Source organism: Pelobates fuscus, chromosome 2 (assembly GCF_036172605.1).
Source record: "Pelobates fuscus isolate aPelFus1 chromosome 2, aPelFus1.pri, whole genome shotgun sequence".
Lineage (NCBI taxonomy): Eukaryota > Metazoa > Chordata > Amphibia > Anura > Pelobatidae > Pelobates > Pelobates fuscus.
Genome location: NC_086318.1, coordinates 177,322,871 through 177,347,815, shown reverse-complemented (window position 1 = coordinate 177,347,815; position 24,945 = coordinate 177,322,871). Strand labels below are relative to the sequence as shown.

Here is a 24,945-nt window from a genome sequence, read left to right as displayed (position 1 = left end):
TGCATAGATTATTCCTGATGAAATGTGATGGTTTATTAAGCTTGTTTCTTTCTTTAACTAGATCACATGACCATTCTGCAGGAAACAATCCCACCATCCAGTACTATGTGCTCAAATGCACTCAATCCCACAAGCAAAATGTGATACACAAAGAGATTGTCACTTAAAGATCGAATGCTTTAACAATTGCAACAGCACTTTGTAGGATGAATAAATAACTGAGGGTCGAACATCTTCCCCCTGTCAACCTTTTTGTGACAGAACATTTCATCCATCTTTGAAGAAATAGCTGCTTGGTCTCATTAATTAAGGTAATTATGTGTGTTCTTACAATGCACCAACATAATAGGAAACCTATTTTAACCCCTTAAGGACCAAGCTTCTGGAATAAAAGGGAATCATGACATGTCACACATGTCATGTGTCCTTAAGGGGTTAAACAGATTTTTTTCCCCCACAACCTCCTCTTCCAAATTTTCTTATTTTATATGTTCACACAAATATTTTGTGTGTACAACATTTTAGACATTAATGGCATATTTTCCAATTTGCAATTTGTGAAAAATAAATGATTTACATTAAGAAAAAAACAAGCAAACAATTGCTCCAGGACCTCTAAATGAAAGCATGCAAAGCTCTCTGTTCAAGAATCAGGCATGCATGATCCTTTGTTGCATTCTAACCGATTAGACACCTAAGCATTATTTTAGCCGCATATGGATTACCTTTCTTTCATCCAGAAGCATCTTAATTTTGAAGTTCATTACATCGTTAACGGCAACCTCCTCATTCTTGTACAGAATTTGAAAGATTTTACTGTAGACCACATTATCTTGGACTAAAGCTGGAAAAGCTAAATCATCACCTTGAGAGAGAGAGAGAAAGAGAGAGAAAATACAATGAAAAAGCTAAACTGTTTCACTCTGCTTCTACAAAGATCTACTCCTAAACCACTAGTTTACAAATAGCGCAGTTAAAAAGGGAGTACATTTTGGTACAAGTAAAGTTTATTTATAAATTTTACTGTGTAGATCTTTCACTACACGCACATAAAATGCACATGATAAATAATGCCTCAGACAAACTATTACATCAGAAAATGTTTCAGCAAAAACAGATGGTTGGACCACCATTGGTAACTTCAAGAAGCACTACCAGATATGTTATCTGTGATGACTACCGTAGATAAGCTGCAGCTTCCTTCTAGTACCAAAAACAGAATGTGGTCTGGAATGTGGTGAAAAAAAAAAAGTCATTCATCATTAATATTAACAATATGAATTGGGCCCGATCTATCAAGCACATAGTTCTACTTCTCGCTGTACTTGATACGTCTTAGTGACTCCACACAGGAGGAACATCATTTTTTATTTTGTCTACAGATGTCAGTGTTTGAAGTTGTTCCATGAGGTACTGCTTACAGTGCCTAATTTCACACCTCTACAGTAACATTTTATTACTAATATATCTACCGACCCATGATCTCTAAAAATGCAATCCAAATGTACAGAAATTAAACATTTATAAATAAATAAGCAATTTGCAGATACCTCCCTACATAAATGATACAACTGTTAATTATGGTTAAATAGTTACTCCAATCCTTATAGATGATTTTTAAAATACAATTAATAATGCCCTATTGGGCATTATTCTTTAAGGTCATCCCCTCACAATTACTATATGTTTTTTTTTTTTTTTTAATACTTACCTTAATCCAGTGCAGGGCGAAGTTCCTGGTGCTGCTTACAACGCCCTAACCGGTTGTCATGGCAGCCTACTCAAGGTCCAATCATAAGCTTCTTATAGAAAAGCCTTTGATTGTACCATTTAGTTGTCTCAGAGCACATGTGCACACTCTCAAATAGCAAGAGAAGGGGAGAGGAGGAATGTGTGGAGGATTTAAAAAAAAAAAAATAGAAATGGAGGGTATAGGGAAGTATGAGGGCTGCAAGGCAGGAGTGAGGGGACACGTTAAGACTTTAGACAGAGGTAAAATATGCACAGAACTGATATTAATTAGGTAGTTTGGAAAATAATTCTGGGTGGCCAAATGTCACGTGTGCCAATTACACTGGCTGTGCAGGGTTTCTAGCAGCAATTCCTCTATAAACACTCCAAAAAGCAGAAGTGGTCATGGACATTGGAGTAACCCTTTCAGGTTAAAAACAATATCCAAGTAGTTTTGAGGCATTGATGCTACCCCTTTTCTGATAACCATTGTTTACATTAATTAGTGAATAGCCACTAGAAAAATTTCATTTTAAAGACCTTCTATAACTGAAGGTTTTTAAGTTCGAAGTAATTTCATCCAGTACTATTAACGCTTTTCATAGAAACGCAGTGGATTGGACAAAAGTTATCAATCGTGATGACCTTATGAAAGGCGGGGCAGCTGCAGAAAAAAAGTCTGTTTTAGCACTGGAATAAAGGCGTGCTTCATGTATTTTGCTATTTTTCTTAATTGTAAAAAGGTGCAGTCTATAAAAGGAACACACTAAAGTTAAAATTAAGTATATTTATTTTTAACATTAACATTAAAGCGTTAAACCCCAACTTTCCCTCTCCTCTATTCTGTCTTCATTACCCTTAAATATTCAAGAGTTCAATACCTCAACTTTCTGTGAAGAGAATTCATAATGTAAATGTTGCGTAACTGACTTGATTGTCAACTATATCTGATTTCTTGTTTCTCTATGTATGAAACATTTCTTGAATCCAAATAAAGACTGTCCAAAAAAAAAAAAAAAAAGTAGAAAGTTCAGTTCCAGCTGGAAAGGTGCTAGTGTCCAGTACTTGCTTTAAAGGAACAACACAGGCCGAAGGTGACCACTTTAATATTTTACATTTGTGGAGGAGATACAATATCATTATTAATATATCGTGTAGATGAGATATCTAAACATATGGGGAAAAAAAGCAAAGGAAACAAACAAAAACAACTCAATTCTACTCATTTAGACGAAAATAAACATTGTAGTTTCAGGAACACAAACTTGTATTACTGACAACTACAGTGGTAATATGACTATTGGTCTCCGCACAGTACAAACTCTGTAGAGAAAAGGTGGCACCCTATGAGTTCCCTTTGCTTCTTTATATCCATTATTCTGTAATCAAATATTTACACTCTGTTTGACGTACACTGAACTGGTTTGAGTACTGAAAAATCACAAACTATAACACCCAGCCTATGTTTAAATAATGATGTACCTTACATTATAAATGCTGAGAAAACCTCTTTTAAAACAAATATAAATTGAGAATCCCATTAAAACAAAGCACGTACATATCTGGGACTCTATTTTCATGCCTGGTTGAATTGCTAGTATAACAGAAAGTAGTGCTAGAAGCTAGCAGGGTTTTGTCATTCATCTCTGATTCAGTTATTTATTTTAACTAAACTCCCCAGGCATTGTGAGTACAGAAAAATAAAACCTCGCTATTCACCATCAATAATGATCACATGTCAAATGCTTCTTTTCAAGTGACTCACGATTTCAGGTTTTAGGTTCATAAAAATCTACACATACATACCCCACTAGGGTGCTTGAAGCTGAAATGACAACGTGCATTTGACCGTATAAATACAATATGTTGCTATACCTGGAGGTACCGTAATTTCAAATCAGAGATAAGCTGCAGAAATACAACAAACTGATCCAGGAAGGGGTAATGAGATGCTTTTACATTTGTGCTGACGTTTTTCTTTCCCCAATTCAAACAAGTCCTTGAACAAAGTTCAAAGGACCACTAAAGTCACCCAGACCACTGCATCTCAATGACGTGGTCTAGGTGGAGTGGCGCTGTAATTTTAAAGGATTCTAAAGGATCACTAAAGTCATCCAGACCATTTCATCTCAATTAAGTGCTCTTGGTTCAGTAGCCAAGTCCTATTAACCCTGTAATTTAAAACATTGGGGCAGGGGTGACCTTAAATTAATCTTCAACTACAGTAACATTAGGAATACAGGTTTGCAATGCTCTTTTAAAGGACCACTATAGGCACCCAGACCACTTCAGCTCAATGAAGTGGTCTGGGTGCCAGGTCCAGCTAGGTTTAACCCGGTCTGCTGTAAACATATGGGTTAATCCAGCCTCTAGTGGCTGTCTCATTGACAGCCGCTAGAGGCGCTTCCCACTGTGATTTTCACATTGAGAGGACGGCAGCATCCATAGGAAAACATTGAGAATGCTTTCCTATGGACTGGCTGAATGTGCGTGTGGCTCTTGCCGCGCATGCACATTCAGCCGATGACGACCGAAGGAGGAGGAGAGTCTCCTGCGCCCGGGGAGTTTGTTTTCCTGGCACTATAGTGGTCCTTTAAATACATCTCTAGTGGCCAACTTCCTGACAGCCACTGGAGGAGCTTCACCCTCTAGAACAATCTTGGTCCTGGAATACTATGCTGCGGATCGCAACATTTAATTGGAGGAGCACTGTGTTTGGCCGTGCATGCTTAGTTTCTAGTGCATTGCTTCACTATGAGAGTGTTGGAGGAGATAGCGGGTGATGTCAGTTTGGATGCTGGCATCACAGGAAGAGGAACTAGAGGCTGCAACGGAGGAGTCCCAGAGCTGAATACAAGGTGAGTAAACTTAACTTACACAGCAAAGGTGGGTACATTGATCGCATAGCTATAAGAGAACCTATAGTCACGAAATATCAATTGTTGCTCTCAGGGCCATGGATTCCCTTTCCAATCCACCCAATAAACCCAATAAACAGAGCAGATGCTTCTTAAATGAACATCAGTGTTAGAGGTATAAACATGCATTCCTAAAGCTATAGTTTTAAGCTATCTATACTAGTATCCCCCCTGCTGTGAGATGGTTGAAATAGTGAGTTTTACTTTCCTTGCCAGACATCGTCAAGCCAGTCACTGTGAGGAAGCCCAACCTCTTCGGCTGAGAATTTCAGTGATGATGATCTCAGCCTATCCAATGCTTTCCCATAGCACGCACAGTTGAGACCAACTGATTAAAATAGCCAAGTTGCAATCGGCTATTTCAGTGGAAGTGCCTCATGTGGCTGTCAGAGTGATAGCCACTAGTGGCATTTTAAACCTGTAATGTAAATCTTAGCCATTCCTGCAGAACTTTAATTTTTTCAGTTGGAGGATTAAAGGGATTCTCCAGTGCCAGGAAAACAAACCCGTTTTCTTGGCACTAGAGAATCCTGGAGTCCCCCCCCCCCCCTCCTGCCCCCCATCCCATGTCACTGAAGGGGTTAAAACCCCTTCAGTTACTTACCTGAATCCAGTGCCAATGTCCCTCGGCGCTGGGTCAAGCTCCGCCCATGCTTCTCCCCCGCCGCAATGGCTTCGCTAGCATTAGACCTCCCCGTGAGGACTTCCAGCGTCAGATAATGGACCAAACATTTGTTTAGATCTCAGAAACGCCCCCAGTGGTTGTCTGTTAGACAGCCACTGAAGGCAGACTTAGAGCTGCAATGTATACATTGCAGTTCTCTGGAACTGCAATGTTTTACATTGCAGTACTAACTGCAAAAGGGTCACATGAGCTGAAGTGGTCTGGGTGCCTACAGTGTCCCTTTAACCCCTTAAGGACACATGACGTGTGTGACACGTCATGATTCCCTTTTATTCCAGAAGTTTGGTCCTTAAGGGGTTAAGAATATACTATAATATACAAAGGGAGGGGAATATGTACTACCGATAATTCTATGAAAAAAATTAATTGCAGTGAGAAAATAAATGCATATTTCCATACTGATAGCAGTAGTACCTACGTCACGGATAACAGAAGCTACACAGAATAGTGGGTCATCTGTATCTTTCAACCATCCGGCCAATGTAGCATTTGACACTTGTTTACCTTTATTCTTAACCTTGTAGAGAACAAAGAAGCTCTGATTTACAGAATGAAGTTGCCCTTTTGAAATACATTTTCAGAGTATTTCACATCTGGAAGATGTAGGGTTTTTCTTTTACCCCTTGAGGATTAACACATTTCTCCAGGGTCAGAAAGGAATTACGGCAATAACTAGTACTATGTCTGATAAGATTTCATTCAAAACTAGGAAAAAACACAAGGGGAGAAATTATATGTCAGTTGAAAGAACCACTGAATCGAGAATGCGTAAAGGAATGTAGGTTTTTGTATTTTGCACAAAGAAGCAAACTTTTGGGTTTTCTCATTGACACAAGAAGTCATCAGATCTATTTTTGGAATCCAAAAACGCCAGGTTATTTTGTTTGAGATACTTGTCGGCAGAGTCCAATCTTTTTGACACACACCCCCTCTGCTTATACCATCTGCCAAATAGTTATTGAGCCTTTTATGTGAATAGCATGAATGCCTTGAATACGCCCTTCTGCCCATAATATAATTCTTGAGCAAAGTGTAACAATCTGATGGATCTTGTGCCTCCTTTGTTTATGTATGCTACAGAGGTAGCATTGTCTTAACAGATCTGCACAAAATTTCAACAGTTCCTTTTGGAAATAAAGAAGGGCTTTCCAGATCGCTTTTAATTCTCTGTAATTGGAGGATTCATTCTTTCCTCTTGATTCCAAATTCCACTTGCTGCAATCGGTTGATGGTAAAAAACACCCCAATCTTGTTTTGATGCATCAGACATGAAAATCAAATAATTCCTTTCACTGAAGGAAACTCATGCATTAAGAAATTGCTTCCTTACTCACCAGAGGAGTTGAAATCTTGTGGATGATCAATCTGCATGATGGAATCAAGAGAGCGGACATTCCAGTTCCATTCTTTTAGCAGATTGAATTGCAGTGGCTTCATTCGACTTGGCTCAATTTACAGCAGGGATTGTAGACGTTTACAAACCTAATACCCCCAGAGCTTGTCTGACTTAGCAAGTTTTCCTTCTATACAATTTATTTCTTTATATTCTCTTGTTTGTCTTGAAGAAGTAGTAGTTTCATGTTTCTGGTGTCTACTAAGATTCCATTTTTTGTGTGTAGCAGGTAGAGGAGATTTCCCCCCCTCCTTTCATATTACAGCAATGATTTTGTTAAAAAAAAAATTTAAAAAAATTAAATTGGGCACTGCAAACAGGTTTTTAAATGCTCTTTGATCTTGACACAAGAAGCCAGTAGTCCAGATAAGGGAGAATATAAATCACTTGTTCTCTAAAATCTACTGTTAAAAACACTAAAATCTTCAAGGACGTTTTGTCAAAAGGAAGAGTTTTAAACCTATAATGCTAAATGTTTTTGTTTTACCTCATAGTGAACCTTAAAATGTTTGGCTGTTTGTTGATATTGGTATGTGAAGATATACATTCTTTAAATCCATTTATGCTAGAAAACCTCCTTTACTGGCAGGTTCACAGGCTGACACATTGATCTCCATTCTGACTTTCTTGTTAGTCACACAATTTGTTAACTTTATTTAAATCTAAGATGGGTCCGAAAGATCCGTCAGAGTTTTTCGAAAAAGTCTTGAGTAATAACACATACATTTCTCTTGATCTTGGATCTCATCCATACCTTCCTTTACTTTGAGTCTTGTTTCCATATGGTTTTGTTTAATCCTATGGTAATGCCTTCTGTCATAGATGTTAAAAGATCGTCTAGGGATGGACCAAAAATACATCCATCCACGAATGGTAAATTGCATATTTTGAAGGAACGCCTGCTGACCTGTAACAAAGCCAGGTAGCTCTTCTTCCCACAGAAGCTATTATTCTGGCTGCTACACAAAGACTTTCAGTAATAGACTCACAAAGAATATCTGAAGCTAATTTAACATTCTATACAAATTTAACTGCATCTTAATCCGGGTCTTTTGATAAAGCCTTCTCCAATTTATCTAGCTACATTCTTATTCCCCTGGTGACTAAAGCAGCTGTAATCAAGGCTTTAGACGTAGAGGCAGAACCTTGAAAATTCTCCTCAAAAATATTTGTTTTTGTTTTTTTCCCATTGGACAGAATTTTATGAAATTTTGAATGTTACGAAAAGCATTTTGCTTTTGAGAACTTCCCCCCCTTCTTCCTCCTTTATAACATATGAGACTTTTTTTAATGAGTTTAAACAGGCTATCTTTCTCACAAAAAAGAAAAATATTCTGAAGATTCAGACGAATAAAAAGAACCTAGTTCTCTCTCTCTTTTTTTTTTTTTTTTTTTTTTTTTTTTTAAACCACAAAACATTCTGCTGAATTTAATTGTGGTAACAATTTTTTGCAGAGTAGCAGACTTAACATCTTGAAATGTCTGTTGTAAACTTTGTTGGAACCGCCTAGTAAATGAAGACACTTCAGCTCTTTTTTCTGCATCAGCAGATTCTTTTAAACATGCATTGAACTATTTGCTATTGCACCCATCATTTAGAGAAATATTGCACATGGGACAAGATATATACTTGTTTTTTTGCCAGGGCTTTTGATCTCTTGTTTTACAGGCTTATCAGGGGATACACTGTGGCAAACCTAGCCACTTCTGAACATTTACGGCTGAGTACTATGTTCACTTTTGCTATGTTCGTCTTTGTTTGCAGTGTGTAGCATTCGTATGCTAGCGGCACGAAAGCCGCAAGCATACATTTGATCGTTTCAGGAACAGTATTAAAATCTACTGTTCGTGAAACGAATCAAACTACTGAATGGGAGACCACAAAAGGGGGTCGTGTGTCTCCCATTAACGATAGCAACATTGTATCCGTAGTCAATTAATGTATGTTGCGGGTGGCCGCCGTTCATATACAGAACACGTGGCGACGGCCATCTTTTTCTCACGAAAGCCCAGCGGTGTTTGGTCGTCGAGGGCCTGGAACAAAAAATGGCTACTCGACCTCCCGAACACCGCTGGACTTCCATACCGTTCGGATAAATTATTATTTTGGTAAATTCAAGTATACAGTATTTCGTCTCATTCTAATGTATGTTCGTGTAAAAAACGCATTTGAATGGCTTTCTCTTTCTAGTGCAGGGATCTGAGCGGTATTTCACCAGATGGTGCGCTCAGATCCCAGCTATTTAAGGAGAGGTTAATTCAACCTAATAGTATACAGTTATGGAATTTAATGTGAAATTGTATGTTTTGCTGTACGGAGAGATAATGTGATTAACAGTACATTCTTGCACAATTCTCTCTCCAGTACAGCATGGCATAATGGGAAATAGCCTTGCAGGCTAAGTCCCCCACACAGTCCTCTGAAGTAAAACCCCTGCAATGTCAAGTAAAACCCCTACAATAAGTCCCCCCCCCCTCTCCTCCCTGTTCTACTTTAGGGCCTCCACCCGCCGCTCATGGGTGGGGGCCGGGGGAGAGGACAGTAGGTCTCCCCCCTTATTCTGATTTAGGGCCCCCCATCCGCCGATGAGGGGTGGAGGATGGGGGAGGAAAACAGGTCTCCCCCCCTTATTCTACTTTAGGGCCCCTACCCGCCACTCAGGGGTGAGGGCTGGGGGAGAGGACAATAGGTGCCCCTCCCTTATTCTGATTTAGAGCCCCCCACCTGCCGCTCAGTGGTCGGGGCGGGGGGGAAAATAGGTCCCCCTCCCTTATTCTGATTTAGGGCCCCCCACCCGCTGCTCAAGGGTTGGGGCGGAGGACAATAGGTCCTCCCCCCCTTATTCTACTTCAGGGCCCCCACTCGCCGCTCAGGGCACGGGTGGGGGGACATTTGGGTTTGTTTTTTGTTTAACAGTGAGCAGCCACAGGCTCACTGTTTACTAGACATGCCCCTACTCGCAGTATAGTGAGTAGGGGCAGAACTTCCGAATACTAAGTAATCTTTAAAGTAAATTTGACTGAAAGACCAATTTAGGTCTTTCAGCCTTTTGGTAGATAGCTCCCTAATACCGTGGGAATTATGGAGTTATCTACTAAGCGGCTGCAAGAGAACATTCGAAGTTCCGAAGTTCAGAATGCCGAACCGAACCAAATATTTTCCCCATGCATATCCCTAATGAGTAGCTACTTTAAAATTGGTATACTATGTTATTTATATTCAACTGATGCAGATACACTGCACTGGTAGTCAGGTAGCAAGGGTTGCGTTGATGTAAAAGGGCACAAACACTATAGCTTCCTCTGCAGCTCTGCTTGTGGCTGGCAAAATGTTATTTTGTATTATCAATTCTTGCACTGTGTTAACCAGCAACAGAGATGGGACATGTGTTTGAAGTGATATTGTTGACTGTTGGTTAATGAATTGATTACATGTGTATTTCTGCTTTAATCTATTTTTCACAGAGTCAGCTGTCCGTGATGAAGTGCCTCTAAGACATGAAACACATAAGAATTATTGTCTCAGTGTTCCCTCCCCACTTTTGCTCCAGTGAAGTTTATAAAATAAAAGGAATTTAGTTTTTTTTCTGTTGTGTTGATTTAGGTACCTTCTCTTTCAAGAAGCTCAGCTTCTCTCTAAATGTGGTTTTAGTCAGTAACATTGTGTTCATCTTGACTCGTCCTCAACGCTAAAAAGACTGCAGAGAAATGCATGGGGGGGAAACGCAGGTGACAGCCATGCAGATGAGCACATGAGATGCAGTGATATCATATAGGTTACAACAAGGCAGGACATAACATCATAACAAATAATTTCCATTAGAAGTAGTAACAAGATGGTCTCTCTCAAAAGGGCAGTTCAACAATTGCACAATATCAACTTCTTGCACAAAGCATTCCAAAAGTAAAATATGTAATAAAAATAACTTATAGGTGCTGAACTATTATTTGACTGAGTGTGCATGTGTGCGTGTGTGTAAGGGTGCTGTGTATGTATAGGTTTGGAGGGATTGTGTGTGTGTGTGGGAGGCAAGACAGATCAAAATAAAATACACATTTAATAGATTTAATTTTTTTAATTAAAAAACAACAAAAAAAAAACCTTTATATCCCCCTCCTCCCTGGTGGTACTAGTGGTGAGTGAACTCTAGCCTGCAAGGCTACACTTCACTCCCGTGAGATCTGAGCATTACCATGGTAATGCTCCGACCTCACGAGAGGAACCCGGCGGAGCTGTTGGCTAGACCTCCCCGGGTCCTCTCTTCCTCCCTCCCCAGCCGGCGGCCGCATGGCAGTGCCTGAGGGCCGGTGAGGGAGATCTTTGATCTCCCCACCAGCCCATGAAGGCACACAGCAGGGCCAGCACTCTGATAGTGCCAGCTCTTCGTGTACCAACAGGGAAGATCCTCTAACCTCCCCTGCCGGCCTCGGCCCATGGCCATTGCAGCTCATCAGGCATTTGCCCGGTTTGCCCAAAGGCCAGTCCAGGCATGCTCCTGTATGTAATTAAAGTTGAATTTACAAAACAGGAGAGAATATCTTTTTAAAGTAAAATACATCTGATTGAAAATGAAACCATTTTGTTTTCATGCAGGCTGTGTCAGTCACAGCCATGGGAGGTGTGCTAGGGCTGCAAAAACAAACAAAAATGATTTAACTCCTAAATGGCAGAGAATTGAGCTGCGAAGGTAGAGGTATGATCTATATACAAAAACTGCTCATTAAGCTAAAGTTGTTTTGGTGACTATAGTAACCCTTTAATGTTATCTATTAAATGCTTATGAATGCTGGTATATTTCTGGAAGTTATACTCATCCATTGTTAGTTACTGGAAAATAATCAGTCACAATATTAAACCAGAATAGCAATCAAAGCAGCTCTGATGCAATAAGACTATTGCCAGATATAGGGTAGGTATGCCAGGAAAAAAACAAAAAGAATGGACCATCACTGCATAATATGCACAATTGTTACGGCTTGGATTTTTTTTTTTTTACCTAGTGTGGAAGTAGTAACTTGCTTCTTCATATTATTATTATTATATTTATTATTATTTATAAAGCTCCAACAAACCCTGACACGCTGTACAATGGGTGGACTAACAGAGAAGCATTTGGAACAAGACAAGCTGGACGCACAAGAACAGAGGATGCTGAGGGTCCTGCTCAAACAAGTTTGCCATGCAATCAGTAGGGTTAGCAGACTTAAAGGACCACTATAGTGCCAGGAAAACACTCGTTTTCCTGGCACTATAGTGCCCTGAGGGTGCCCTCACCCTCAGGGACCCCCCCTCCCGCCCGGCTCTGGGGAGAGGAAAGGGTTAAAACTTACCTTTATTCCAGCGCCGGGCAGGGAGCTCTCCTCCTCCTCTCCGCCTCCGATCCTCCCTTTCGGCTGAATGCACATGCGCGGCAAGAGCTGCGCACGCATTCGGCCAGTCGCATAGGAAAGCATTTACAATGCTTTCCTATGGACGCTTGCGTGCTCTCACTGTGATTTTCACAGTGAGAATCACGCGAGCGCCTCTAGCGGCTGTCAGTGAGACAGCCACTAGAGGATTTAGAGGCTGGCTTAACCCTTATATAAACATAGCAGTTTCTCTGAAACTGCTATGTTTATATAAAAAAGGGTTAAACCTAGCTGGACCTGGCACCCAGACCACTTCATAAAGCTGAAGTGGTCTGGGTGCCTAGAATGGTCCTTTAATAGTAGGTGGCAGATTATTTGAATCCTGCGAAAGTTCTTCCATCAAGCATTACCAACACAGATTGCATTTTTTTTTGTGTGCCAGTTTTGTTACTCCACGTCTATTACACACATATGCTCAGCTAAAGTTCTCAAGTTATAGACACAGTAGCTTAAAAAAGGACAATATAAAATTACAACAATATGTTATTTTTAAGTAGTTGAGCCAAGTAGTTCCTGCCAGCAATTCATGTCTGGTAGTCTGCCAAAGTACAAAGTGCTACTGCAGGCTCATTCATATCACTGACTTGATGGACGAGCGTGTCAAGCCTTCCCAAATGACATCAGAGAACGTGAGTTACTGAAGGGCACTTCTTGTCAGCAAAGCACACTTTGAGATCTGGATGCAAAGGTGCCAGCATGTTTACATGCTCTGTGAAGTCATCACACACATCTAGGATCTCCGTGAAGAACAGTCAGAACAGTACTGATTCCAGCCAGAATCAAATGTTTTGCTCTTGCCTTGCTAGTTCAAAAAACAGCAACATCTGAACCATGGGTGTGGTCAGTCAGGACTAGAAGAAATAGCTAACTTGGTCCACAAACTTGAACCCCAATTCCTATCATGTTACACCATGCCCCTGTGAATCCACATGCACATGTCAACAACAATATTCTCGTCTCCCAGTCCTATGCCTGCTGATCCCGGGGCATGGTAACCTCTTCTCCTGTAACTCTACAACGTACATTCACTTTTATTGACCACATGCAGAATAGCAATTGCAAGCCTAACACAGCACCTCAACACAACCTTCAACCACTTCTGGGAAAAACTAGAGACTCAACTTCTGACAGTCCTGGCTCAGAGCCGGAGGAATGAGCGGGATGGAGAAGCACAAGGAGTGAGCAGACCCCCTATAGGCACAACAGCCACGCATACACTTGTACTTGTAGGGATATACTAACTTTGGCATCATGCACAGAGGCCGAAAACCCAACTCTGCAGGTGGCGAAGAAACACCTGGTGCTTCCCCTATTTCCCTCCTGAGAAGGACTAATGAGCCACAGAGTCTGTGGAACAGAGATGCAGGCCTTCATCACTGCCTGGGGCTGGAGGGAGGCCATTCTCTGCACCTGTGTGACAACGCTTCATAGCTGTCTCCCGAGCACTGGCGTTGGCTGATGCTGGACACACTGTACATGACTCCTATCCCCTGCTGTGCTCTGCCATTGCCACCATCTCACATTTTCCATGCCATTACTTTTCTATCCATGCAGTGATTCAATTTTGTATTTTAACATAATTTTTTTTTTTTTTTTTTTTTTTAATTAAGTGGAAAATACCTTTATTATAAACAGCTTTAGAACTGCACAGAAATTTGTTTTTTTTCATGCCTGCAAAAATACATCAGTGGAATTTATTTTTTTCAAATTAATATAGAAATATAAAGCACATTTTAAACAGGCTGTTTATAATTTACAAACTTTAACAGATCTATACAAAAACATTACATGGATTTAAAATTACTGTACAAAAAGGAAAACCGCATAAGGCACAACAGAAATGCATTTTAAAAAAGTCAAACATTGCAGGTTTCAGAGCAGCCAATTGCAAGAATCTGGCATTGTAACAATTTTAGAAAATGTTAAATCACTTTTCTTTCCCCCCATAAGTTTCTACAACACAGCAAAGAGCAGACAAATAAGGTAACAATACTAAGGAGCCAAAATTTATGGAGGCTTTCAACTTTCAGCAAAAAGTACATTTCTTAAAGCAATGGCCTCCAAACTAGTTCTCATACACCTTCAAAACTTTGTGGTTTAGCAATTCTGCTCCAATGAAACCTACAATGTCCAGGGTGTAGAAGTGGCAGGAGGACAATTGCGTTTGAGTTACTGAAGATTAATTGTTGGGCAGTTATAATAGATCATTTAACACTATGAAAAACTAATGAGTGGTTCTTGAAAAACTCAACTTTAAAAACTATGTTTCAGAATTGGCCTTTCTACAAAACCGCCACTGTGTCTCAGCTTATATAGCCAGTTAGTCTCCCTTATCTAGAATTACAGAACAGAAACTATTGTCCTAATGCTCAGAAGAATCAGACTACGTAATAGTTTTAGTTTTGTGTTTTAAAGGACCACTCTAGGCACCCAGACCACTTCAGCTTAATGAAGTGGTCTGGGTGCCAGGTCCAGCTAGGGTTAACTAATTGTTTTATAAACATAGCAGTTTCAGAGAAACTGCTATGTTTATCAATTAGTTAAGCCTTCCCCTTTTTCCTCTAGTGGCTGTCTCACTGACAGCCGCTAGAGGCGCTTGCGTGATTCTCACTGTGAAAATCACAGTGAGAGCACGCAAGCGTCCATAGGAAAGCATTATGAATGCTTTCCTATGTGACCGGCTGAATGCGCGCGCAGCTCTTGCCGCGCGTGCGCATTCAGCCGACGGGGAGGAGAAGAGGCGGATCGGAGGAGGAGAGCTCTCCGCCCAGCGCTGGAAAAAGGTAAGATTTAACCCCTTTCCCCTTTCCAGAGCCGGGCGGGAGGGGGTCCCTGAGGGTGGGGGCACCCTCAGGGCACTCTAGTGCCAGGAAAACGAGTATGCTTTCCTGGCACTAGAGTGGTCCTTTAAGTGGAATGTGAATGAGGAAGTTTTGGGGTTTGTAAACCTATTCTAGGATAACTGGAAAATAAAATAAAATTTTCAAAAAGCTGTTCAAACCATATATGAAAAAAGTGGGTTAAACGAGAAAGTTACAAAAGCAAGATGTCAGTGGCTTAAAAAGAAGTTGGCACACTAACTTTTCTTTTCTCTCAAAACTTTGAGTTTATTGAATGCAAAATAAACTATTCTATTACACCTAGACACAGAATCTACGCTGCTAGCAGTGTTAAGGCAAAAGGGACTAGCCATGGTCTGGTATGGATAGGTAACCTTTAGTCTTACAGCATTATAGTAAATCTGGAAGCTGCAAAGACCCATTAGAGTGACAGATGGGGAAAAAAACCCTCAAAAACAAAAAGTTAAAAATAAATTAAGGGATAAAATAAAAAAAAATAAAAAAAATTCAATGTCCGTTTCCAAAAAGAATCAAAAGTTGACTGAAAAGTAGCACTGCTTTGCAAATGCAAAAACAGAGCCATGCTAAAAATGAGATAACAGTGGGGTAATGTAAAATTAATGAAAGGTAATTTCATTAATTTTACATGATAATTAATGAAAGGTAAGGCATTTGTTTCTTAGTGCTATAGGAGATTTACTTTTTAAAACAACCTCAACAGCTCAGATAAACCTTAGCTGTGCACATAGGAGTTAAATAAAATATAAAATAAAAATGTATAGATAATTTTATATATGTACATGTTTCTGCCAGACACATTTTATTTGTTCGTGCCTGAATAATCATTACTCAACTCCATTACTCAACATGATACAAATAATATGTATATGTACATTTTTTGCTTACAAACACTTGACAACAGTTCAAGTATTAAAGGACCACTATAGGCACCAGACCACTTCAGCTCAATGAAGTGGTCTGGGTGCCAGGTCCATCTAGGATTAACCCTGCCTGCTGTAAACATAGCAGTTTCAGAGAAACTGCTATGTTTACATATGGGTTAATCCAGCCTCTAGTGGCTGTCTCATTGACAGCCGCTAGAGGCGCTTCGGCGCTTCTCACTGTGATTGTCACAGTGAGAAGACGCCAGCATCCATAGGAAAGCATTGAGAATGCTTTCCTATGGACTGACTGAATGCGCGCGCAGCTCTTGCCGCGCATGCGCATTCAGCCGATGACGTCCAAAGGAGGAGGAGAGTCCACAACGTTTAACCCCTTCCTCCAACTTAAGCCTGGCGGGAGGGGGGCCATGAGGGTGGGGGCACCCTCAGGGCACTATAGTGCCAGGAAAACGAGTTTGTTTTCCTGGACACTATAGTGGTCCTTTAACTAATCTGCTTGAAGATGAAAAAAAATTAAAATTAATAAAATTAAAAAAAATAGCACTTAGACATTTCACAGATGACGGATTCAAACTAGAGCAAAAGGCAATATCTTCAACAGCTTGGTGCCTCACTGCAGCCAATAAGAATTATGCCAAACAAACAAAAAGCTCTGAACTGGCGTCATTAGATGTTAATCGAACTTTGATTGTAACCAAGGTATCAACACACCTAGGAGATTACTTACAGAAAACGGTGTAGGTGAAATTTCCTATGGTTTTAGCATTCACTATTTGAGATTATTCAAATTTTTTATGTAAAAACGTAGTAGTGCAGATGTGGTCTGGATGATCAAAACAGGGTCTACCTTAAACTGTGCAGTAGCGTTCGTGTATTTGTGGGCACTCAGTGGTCTACCTACCTTGTCTGTTTAGACTGATTTGCCCACTTCTTCTATGCATGTTAATCGGTTCTTGCCTTACCGTAAGAGTTATTCATGGCATATCTACTATTTGTAATGTCTAGCAGCTCCTAACACAATCCCTGCAGAACCTTCTAAGCAGAGACTTGTCCCCTACAAACAGCATTGTGTAACTACACCCAGTACTCACAAGCAACTAAGCCCTGCAGAATCTTCTAAGCAGAGGTATAATCTCTGGAAGGTTGCCCACCCTTCCCTCACCACCCCATGGTCATTACCATACTTATAGATAGTGCAGATCAGCTGGTCTTCAAAACACACCAATCAAGTCAATAAACCTCCTCACCTTAAATCCTTCTGTTAACAAACTGCACCCTTAACCATGGTTTAATCACTCATAGATATAGATATATATCACACACACACACACACACACACACATGTATAATCTTCATATCTATACAACAAAACACATTTTCTCTAAATGTTCTCCCTTCTATTCTTCACTTTCACACTAACTTCACTCATTACTAAAATATCCCTATCCTTCTGCTCACCTGTCCCTAGCAACACCATCTTCATTACCTACACTTTGCTCCCCTCTCTATTCATCCCATGCACTCTACATATACCTTTCCAGCCAATCTCCTCTAACTCCTACCAAATCCTCTACATACCCTCCTACAAAAACTTTCAAATCCTACTCCCACCTTCACTTCCTTTCTCTCCTTCTACTCCTAGCAGCTGGCAATGTCTCTCCAAACCCTGGTCCAATCTCAGCAAACTCACGACACCACACCAATCTCATACCCATCTCATGTTACTCTCTCTCTAAATCATCCTTCAATACTGTGCTCTAGAATGTATGCTCCGTTTGCAATATTACAAAATCCACTGCTGTCCACAACCTCTTCATCTTTCGTTCCCTAGATTTACTAGCCTTAACAGAAACATGGCTCTCCCCCTCTGACACTGCTGCCCCTGCATCTTTATCCTTTGGTGGTTTTCAACTTACCCACAACCCAAGACACTCTGAAGGAGCAGTGAGGTGAGTGGAGAAACCCTACACCACCACCTTTACATTCAAACCTCTACCCATCCCCCTTTCCCTCTCTTTCCCATCATTCAAAATGTATTTGATTCGCCTTATCAAACCCTTCTCTGCTAACATTGCCATAATTTATCACCCCCCTGGTTCCCCTCTCCTCTTCCTTGACCACTTTGCCTGGCTACCCTACTTCCTCTCTTCTAATATTCCATCACTCATTCTCGGGGACTTCAATATTCCCATTAACCCACCTTTGATCTCAGCAGCCTCTAAACTGCTTTCACTTACTTCCTCCCTCGGGCTATCGCAGTGGGCCAATTCTCTCACCCATGTAGCTGGCAATACCCTCAAACTCATCTTCTCTTATGCATGTACACTCCATTTCCTCTCTCCACCATGATCACCACCTCTTATCATTTGCTCTTGAGTACCCCCTCACCCAACAACATCAGTCTAATCCCCCTCAACGCAGGAGGAACCTTAATTCTATTGACCATCAGCAGCTGTCAGCTGATATTGATTCACAACTGCTATCCATCCCTCCCTCTCCTGTCCCTCACTGGCCATCTCCACATATAACACTACCCTCACCTCTGCCTTGAACACTGCAAACATGCACCTCGTGGAGGGCACGCCCCAAACCGTGGCATACTAAATCAACACACTACCTGCAAAAATGCTCCCGTTGTGCTGAGCGCAAGTCCCGCACCCAGTCAGACTTTCTTCATTATAGATTCATATTGTGTTCATACAGCGCAGCTCTTTCCCCCGCCAAACAGTCATACCTTTCCTCTCTCAGTTCATGCTCCCGCAATCCCAGGCGTCTCTTTGACACCTTTAAATCTCTTCTTTGCCCTGCTGTGGCCACCCCCAAACTAACCTTACAGCCGATAGCTTTGCATGTTACTTTACCAACAAGACTGAACAGCTAAGGAAATAATTCTCCCCCACCCTGCCTTTCTCTCTCAACCACACGTAGATTATATCTTTCCTACCCTTCAGACCTTCTCCTCGGCTACTGAACAAGAGGTTGCTGCGCTTCTCCTTTCCTCCAACCTCACCACTTGCTCGATCCGATCACATCTCACCATATCAGATCGCTCTCCCCTTGTCTTGCGCCTTCCTTAACACACATCTTCAACTGCTCTCTCTCTTCTGGCGTTGTCCCTGCAGTACCCATCTTCAAAAAAAAAACAAAAACAAAAAAAACATCTCGTGACCCGTCCTCCCCCTCCAACTATCGTCCCATATCCCTGCTCCCTTTCTACTCAAAGCTTCTGGAAAGACTTGTCTTTACCCGTATGTCTCACTTCTTTAATTCCAACTCTCTCATTGACACTCCTCAATCTGGCTTCTTCCCTCTCCACTCTACTGAGACTGCTCTTATCAAAGTTACTAACGACCTAATCGCAGCTAAATCCAAAGGCCACTACTCCATACTAATTCTTCTTGACCTCTCTGCTGCTTTTGACACCGTTGATCATGCTCTCCTTCTTCAAACTCTTCAATCACAAGGTCTCTGTCCTCTCTTGTTTTTCCTCTTATGTCTCCTAATGCTCATTCAGCGTTTCCTTTTCTAATGATACCTCCTCCTCTCGTCCTGTCTCAGTTGAAGTTCCCCAAGGCTCTGTCCTTAGTCCCCTTCTATTTTCTCTTTATACTGCCTCTCTTGGCAAACTTATTACCTCATTTGGATTCCACTACCACCTGTACGCTGATGACACCAAGATATATCTCTCCTCCTCGGACCACTCCCCTGCCGTCCTGCAACATGATACTGCTTGCCTTGCTTCCATCTCTGACTGGATGTCCTCCTGCTTTCTGAAACTCAATCTCTCTAAAACTGAGCTCCTAGTCTTTCCTCCTCCTAATACTAATCCTCCTCTTTTGCTCTCCCTTCAAATTAGTGGTATCCACATCAGTCCATCCTTGCAAGCGTGCTGTCTTGGCGTCATACTTGATCCTGGCCTCACCTTTGAGTCTCACATCCGGTATGTTGCCAAGTCATGTAGATTCCATCTTAAGAACATAGCCGGCATCCGCCCCTTTCTTACGCAAGATGCTACCAAGGAGCTTGTCCATGCTATAGTAATTTCCCGCATGGATTATTGTAACTCTCTCCTAATTGGTCTTCCCAAAAGCCGTATTGCCCCACTACAGTCTGTAATGAATGCTGCCGCCAGACTGATTTTCCTCTCTAGTCTGTCCTCTCACACCTTACCCCTCTGTCAGTCCTTACATTGGCTTCCTGTATCCTATAGGAGTCAATTCAAACCTATAAAAGCACTGAACAATTCTAGTCCCTCATATCTCTTCACAGATCCATGATAGGAACCATCTCGGTCTCTCCGCTCTGCCCATGACCTTCTCCTGTCCACTGCTCGCACCTGTAAGGCCAACTCACGCTTGCAGGACTTTTCGCGGGCGGCTCCCTTCCTATGGAATAGCCTGCCTACCGCCATCAGGCTCTCCCCTAGTCTTGAATCGTTTAAGAAGTGCCTTAAAACCCATTTCTTTAGGGGGCGGAGCTAGCCGTGGAACGGAATGGTCGCACACTTCAGAGCTCTGCACCAAGCAGAATAAAAACGTAGAATTTCGGGTGGAAATTGGATCACAAACTGACCAATTTCTCGCTAACCAAGCAGGGGAACAAGATGGGCAGAAAACACAAGAAACCCAAACCAGGGAAAAGCCCAAATACCAGAGATATTGGAGAACTATTGCGCAACACGCAGCAGGCCGCGCAACAGGCCGCGTGGCAAAAGATGGCGCTGGAGGACGAAGGCTCCTTCTATTCCTCGGATGGAACCCCCTCAGACCTCGGAGAGGGACCCTACAGAGGCTCAGCACTGGGCTTACCACCGGCACCCACTCCCGCACACCCACCAGCCGGAGCACCGGTAACGGCGGATCTGCTCAAAACAATGTTGGCAGACCTGCGAAGGGACATTGCCGCGGACATGGCCTACTTTAAGGACGCAGTGGAAGGCGCAACAGCCAAGATTGTCCTCTTGGAGGCCGCCACGAGCTCCCATGATACCAGACTTGCCTCGGTCGAGAAACAAATTGGGGACATGCAAAGGCAACAACTGGCAATGGCCGACAGGCTGGATAACACCGAAGACCAACGCAGGAAATATAATCTTAAAATCCGGGGAATTCCGGACTCGGTCACCCTCACTGACCTGCCACATTATGTGCGGAGATTGTTCGCAGTCCTGCTACCACCTAAACAAACGAAGCTGCTGAGACTAGACGGGATGTTTCGTCTTCCCAAATCAAAGAAGGCACCCCCGGAAGCCACTGCGGATCTTATCAGATTCCAGTCCTTGCAAGATAAAGCCATGCTTCAGAACGCAGCAAGGGGGAAGACCCCCCTACCCTTTGAGGGATCCGCATTGTCGCTGTTCCCGGACCTCACTCGAGCAACCCTCACTTGGAGGAAAACCCTTCAACCACTTCTACGCCGGCTGCGTGACAACGGAATACCTTACCGCTGGGGCATACCGAGGGCGATCTTATTCACCCACCAGGGGACGGCCTATAGAGCGCACACCTACCTGGAACTGGACGCACTCCTGCTCCAAATGGGCCTCAACACCCACGCTGATAAAGGCCATACGAGACTTTCCCAACTGAACCCAGCGGAGATAACAGAGTTTGTCCCACATCGAACCCAACGGCCCGCAGCCACGCACGAACCAGCGTGAGATAGGAGACACCCGTGGAACATCACTCTGCTTCCATAACGAACAGGCTCCAGTTAAGATCCACGAAACCACCTGATACCTCAGGACTTGATCTGTTATAATATTATGCTGTTCCTATATCCTTTCTTGTTGTTGATTTGTATTTCTTAGGTTTTCATTTATTTAACCACCACTGATCTTCTACGTGCAGAGATCACATGAAGGCCCTATTTTAACCATACCCACATATGGCTGCTGGGCTTTACCAGACCAAAAGCTAGCAATATATTTTCCAGCCGCGTTAACAATAGCGATACCCTCCCCCCCCACACACCACTCAAGGAGGGGTTAAAATCCCCCGACGAGCACACATAGCGTAACAACAACCCCAGAGTTACTCGTTAAGATGCCCTTAAGACACCCCCCACCCCCGGGGTTCCCTCCTCGACTTGCTAATTGCAACGTAACTAACCGTTACAAGACATAAACGAGGACACCTAACCTAGCAAGCCCTTATACCCACCAGATCCCGCACATAGACACGACTCTGGACACGCACTTAGAAAGCTCTTTAATGGAATCTCTCTTTACCAGTCCCCCCCCCCCCCCCCCCCAACAAAACAACAAATACTAATGCAGGAATGCAGTATAGATAGCCGAAGGGGGTCAGTCTACCACAAGAGCACCTATTCCCTAGTGAACACCGCTAAGTTACCTGTCTCCAGTCTTGGAGAACCCTTTACTCTTATTTGCATGATGTTTATGTTATTGACCAGGTATATAAAACCAAAAATCCTCATTCTGCATGCCTACCGCTTGTGAAATCTATAAAATATGAGCTGTTATGCACTTTTGTTCTGTTAACCACTGTCAATCGTATTTACTTATGGCATATATGCAGAATGAGAAAAATAAAGAATTTAAAAAAAAACAAAACAAAAAAAAACAAAAAACATTTCTTTAGGAGAGCTTATGGCCTCCCACACTAACCTCTACCTCACATACCCGTTTCTTGCTCTCTCCTAAAGGGCAACACTCTATTCTCTCCTCCAGCTCTGCTTCACATTAGGACAGCAAATAGCAATCATATACAGTGGGAACCTTATATGAGTGCTATTTCCTGTCCTAATGTGTTTTATACCCCACCTCATATAGACTGTAAGCTCGTTTGAGCAGGGCCCTCTTCAACCTATCGTTCCTGTAAGTTTTCTTGTAATTGTCCTATTTATAATTAAATTCCCCCTCTCATAATATTGTAAAGAGCTACGGAATCCGTTGGCGCTATATAAATGTCGATAATACCAATAATAAAAATAATGTCTGAAGAACCTTACCTGCAAAACAAATCTTAGATTATGTTGTACATCTAGACATGTGCCTAGCCTATTTAGATAAGAGTCTTTATGATTTTAACATGGTGCTGACTGCAATGAGAATGTATTCTAACATGCTTTTCAACATGGTCTAACTATGTATAAAGCCTAGCTTACCAATGACATGTTTATTCAGCCTATCTGCTAGACCAGGGGTAGACAACCTTCGGCTCTACAGATGTTTTGGACTACATCTCCCATAATGCTTTTACAGCCATATTGCTGGCAAAGCATCAAGGGAGATGTAGTCCACAACATCTGTAGAGGCGAAGGTTGCCTACCCCTGCGCTAGACATTGCTGATTCACTTTTCTAAAAATGTGCATCTTCTATACCAGCCATGTCTTCATATTACTATGCCTGACACTGAATTACTTGTCTGTGCTGTGGTGGCATTGCAAGTAGGTATGTTCCTTCTTCTATGCACGACAAAAATAAAGATTGACAAAAAAAAAAGAAAGTAGTTCTACATACATATTATTTATTATCTATTCGTATTAGAATTTTCAGGAATGTGTTAATACACCCCCAACTTAAGGGACATGGGCTAGCTAGTACCATCCCCTTAGAAATAACCCAATCCATTCCTCAGCCTGCTCTATAAACACCATACTCAGGCAGACATTTGACTACATCACACACATATCTGGCCCTGAAAAATGGCTCCCTCATATTCCAAATATACAAATGGAAGATAAAGTCACAGTCACTATGAAACTATCCAGTGATGTACCAGAAAACTGCACATGACACATATTAATCTCTGGCAAAGTAAGACATACTTTGGGAGTGCGCTGGATTTTCATTTTTATTATACTTTGCATGAGAAACTCTAGAGGCGAGGCATACCACTGTTCTGGAATAAAGTTTGTAACTACATAAATGCACTACTGTACAGTAAGATTTACATTTTGCACAGAGAACCTATATTTGATATACTTTAATTAAATATTCTTAAATACACCAAATGTATTCATAAAAGTCTAGTTGCATCTACAAAAGTTATTTTGTTGCACAATGGACCCATACTGCAACCCCTAGTTTAGAATTACTCAAAACTAAAATTCACCACACAATTCAAATGAATTTGGCTCAAAGTAGATTTCAAATAGTATCTTAATCTTTTCTTTAATAACCGTGTGTAGAGAGTCAACACAGTTTAGAAAAGTATTTTTACTGGGCTAATTAAAATGAATTTCACATTCAAATTCAAAAAAGCTGAATTTGATATTCAAAAAGTCAGTTCTGCTACTTTGTCGTAAAATTTGAAATTCACTTTACTTTATAACCCAGTAAAAATACTTTCTCAACATATGCATTGAGTCTCGCTAGACACACAGTTATTAAATAAAAAATTAAGAAAATATTTCAGTTCACAAACTGGTATCACACACATTATGCCACTGTATCCTTATGCCAACTCTTGTTTTGCCAAGGTTCTTGGATAACAAAGTTATATATCTCAATGGTATAATGGGGGAGGCGGTGGGAAGAAACAAGATGGATTTTATGCACGTTTATATCAGATTACTGAATGTGTAATTCGGATGGAAACCTGTTCACGTTCCATATTATATTCTATGCTGGCAAGGACTCAGTAAAAATGTTTCAAACTAGAATGTTCAGGATTGTAAAATGTTATTGAAGAATTCCTCCACATTGAGGAATCTGAAACATACAACGTATAGGACGAGGAATCTACGATAGAACTTCTGAGAGTGCTCTGCATTAACATAAACAGAACAGGTTGTGTGGCATAGTAAATCTGCTCAGGTATTCACACAAGTAATCTTAAAATCACTGTGGCATGAAGGCATGATACAGTCAGACTTCATCTACATGAATGGTTTTCTTTCTTAGGCCGAAGTAGCTAGAGAACAAATAAAATTGTTGCACACTGGGGCTGCAGGATACATTCAGTATGGCTAATCTGTTTATTACTGTTGCCTTAATTGACACAGATGTGACTAACCACCTGCCTGCAGATGGCCAGAGGCATATTCAAAACTCTTATACAACCAAGTTCCATTAGACAGCAGAAGCATTTACTCCAGTAC

General features: G+C 41.6%; 1 protein-coding gene across 3 annotated transcripts in view; it reads right to left on the bottom strand.

The window, feature by feature from the left end:
• Window positions 1–24,945, bottom strand: part of FAM135A (family with sequence similarity 135 member A) — a 129,643-nt gene that overhangs the window by 43,542 nt on the left and 61,156 nt on the right. For all 3 annotated transcript variants that reach the window (XM_063442974.1, XM_063442975.1, XM_063442976.1), the window contains exon 5: window positions 726–865. In XM_063442974.1, coding sequence (XP_063299044.1) covers window positions 726–865 — 140 coding nt within the window. The remainder of the gene's footprint in view (window positions 1–725; window positions 866–24,945) is intronic.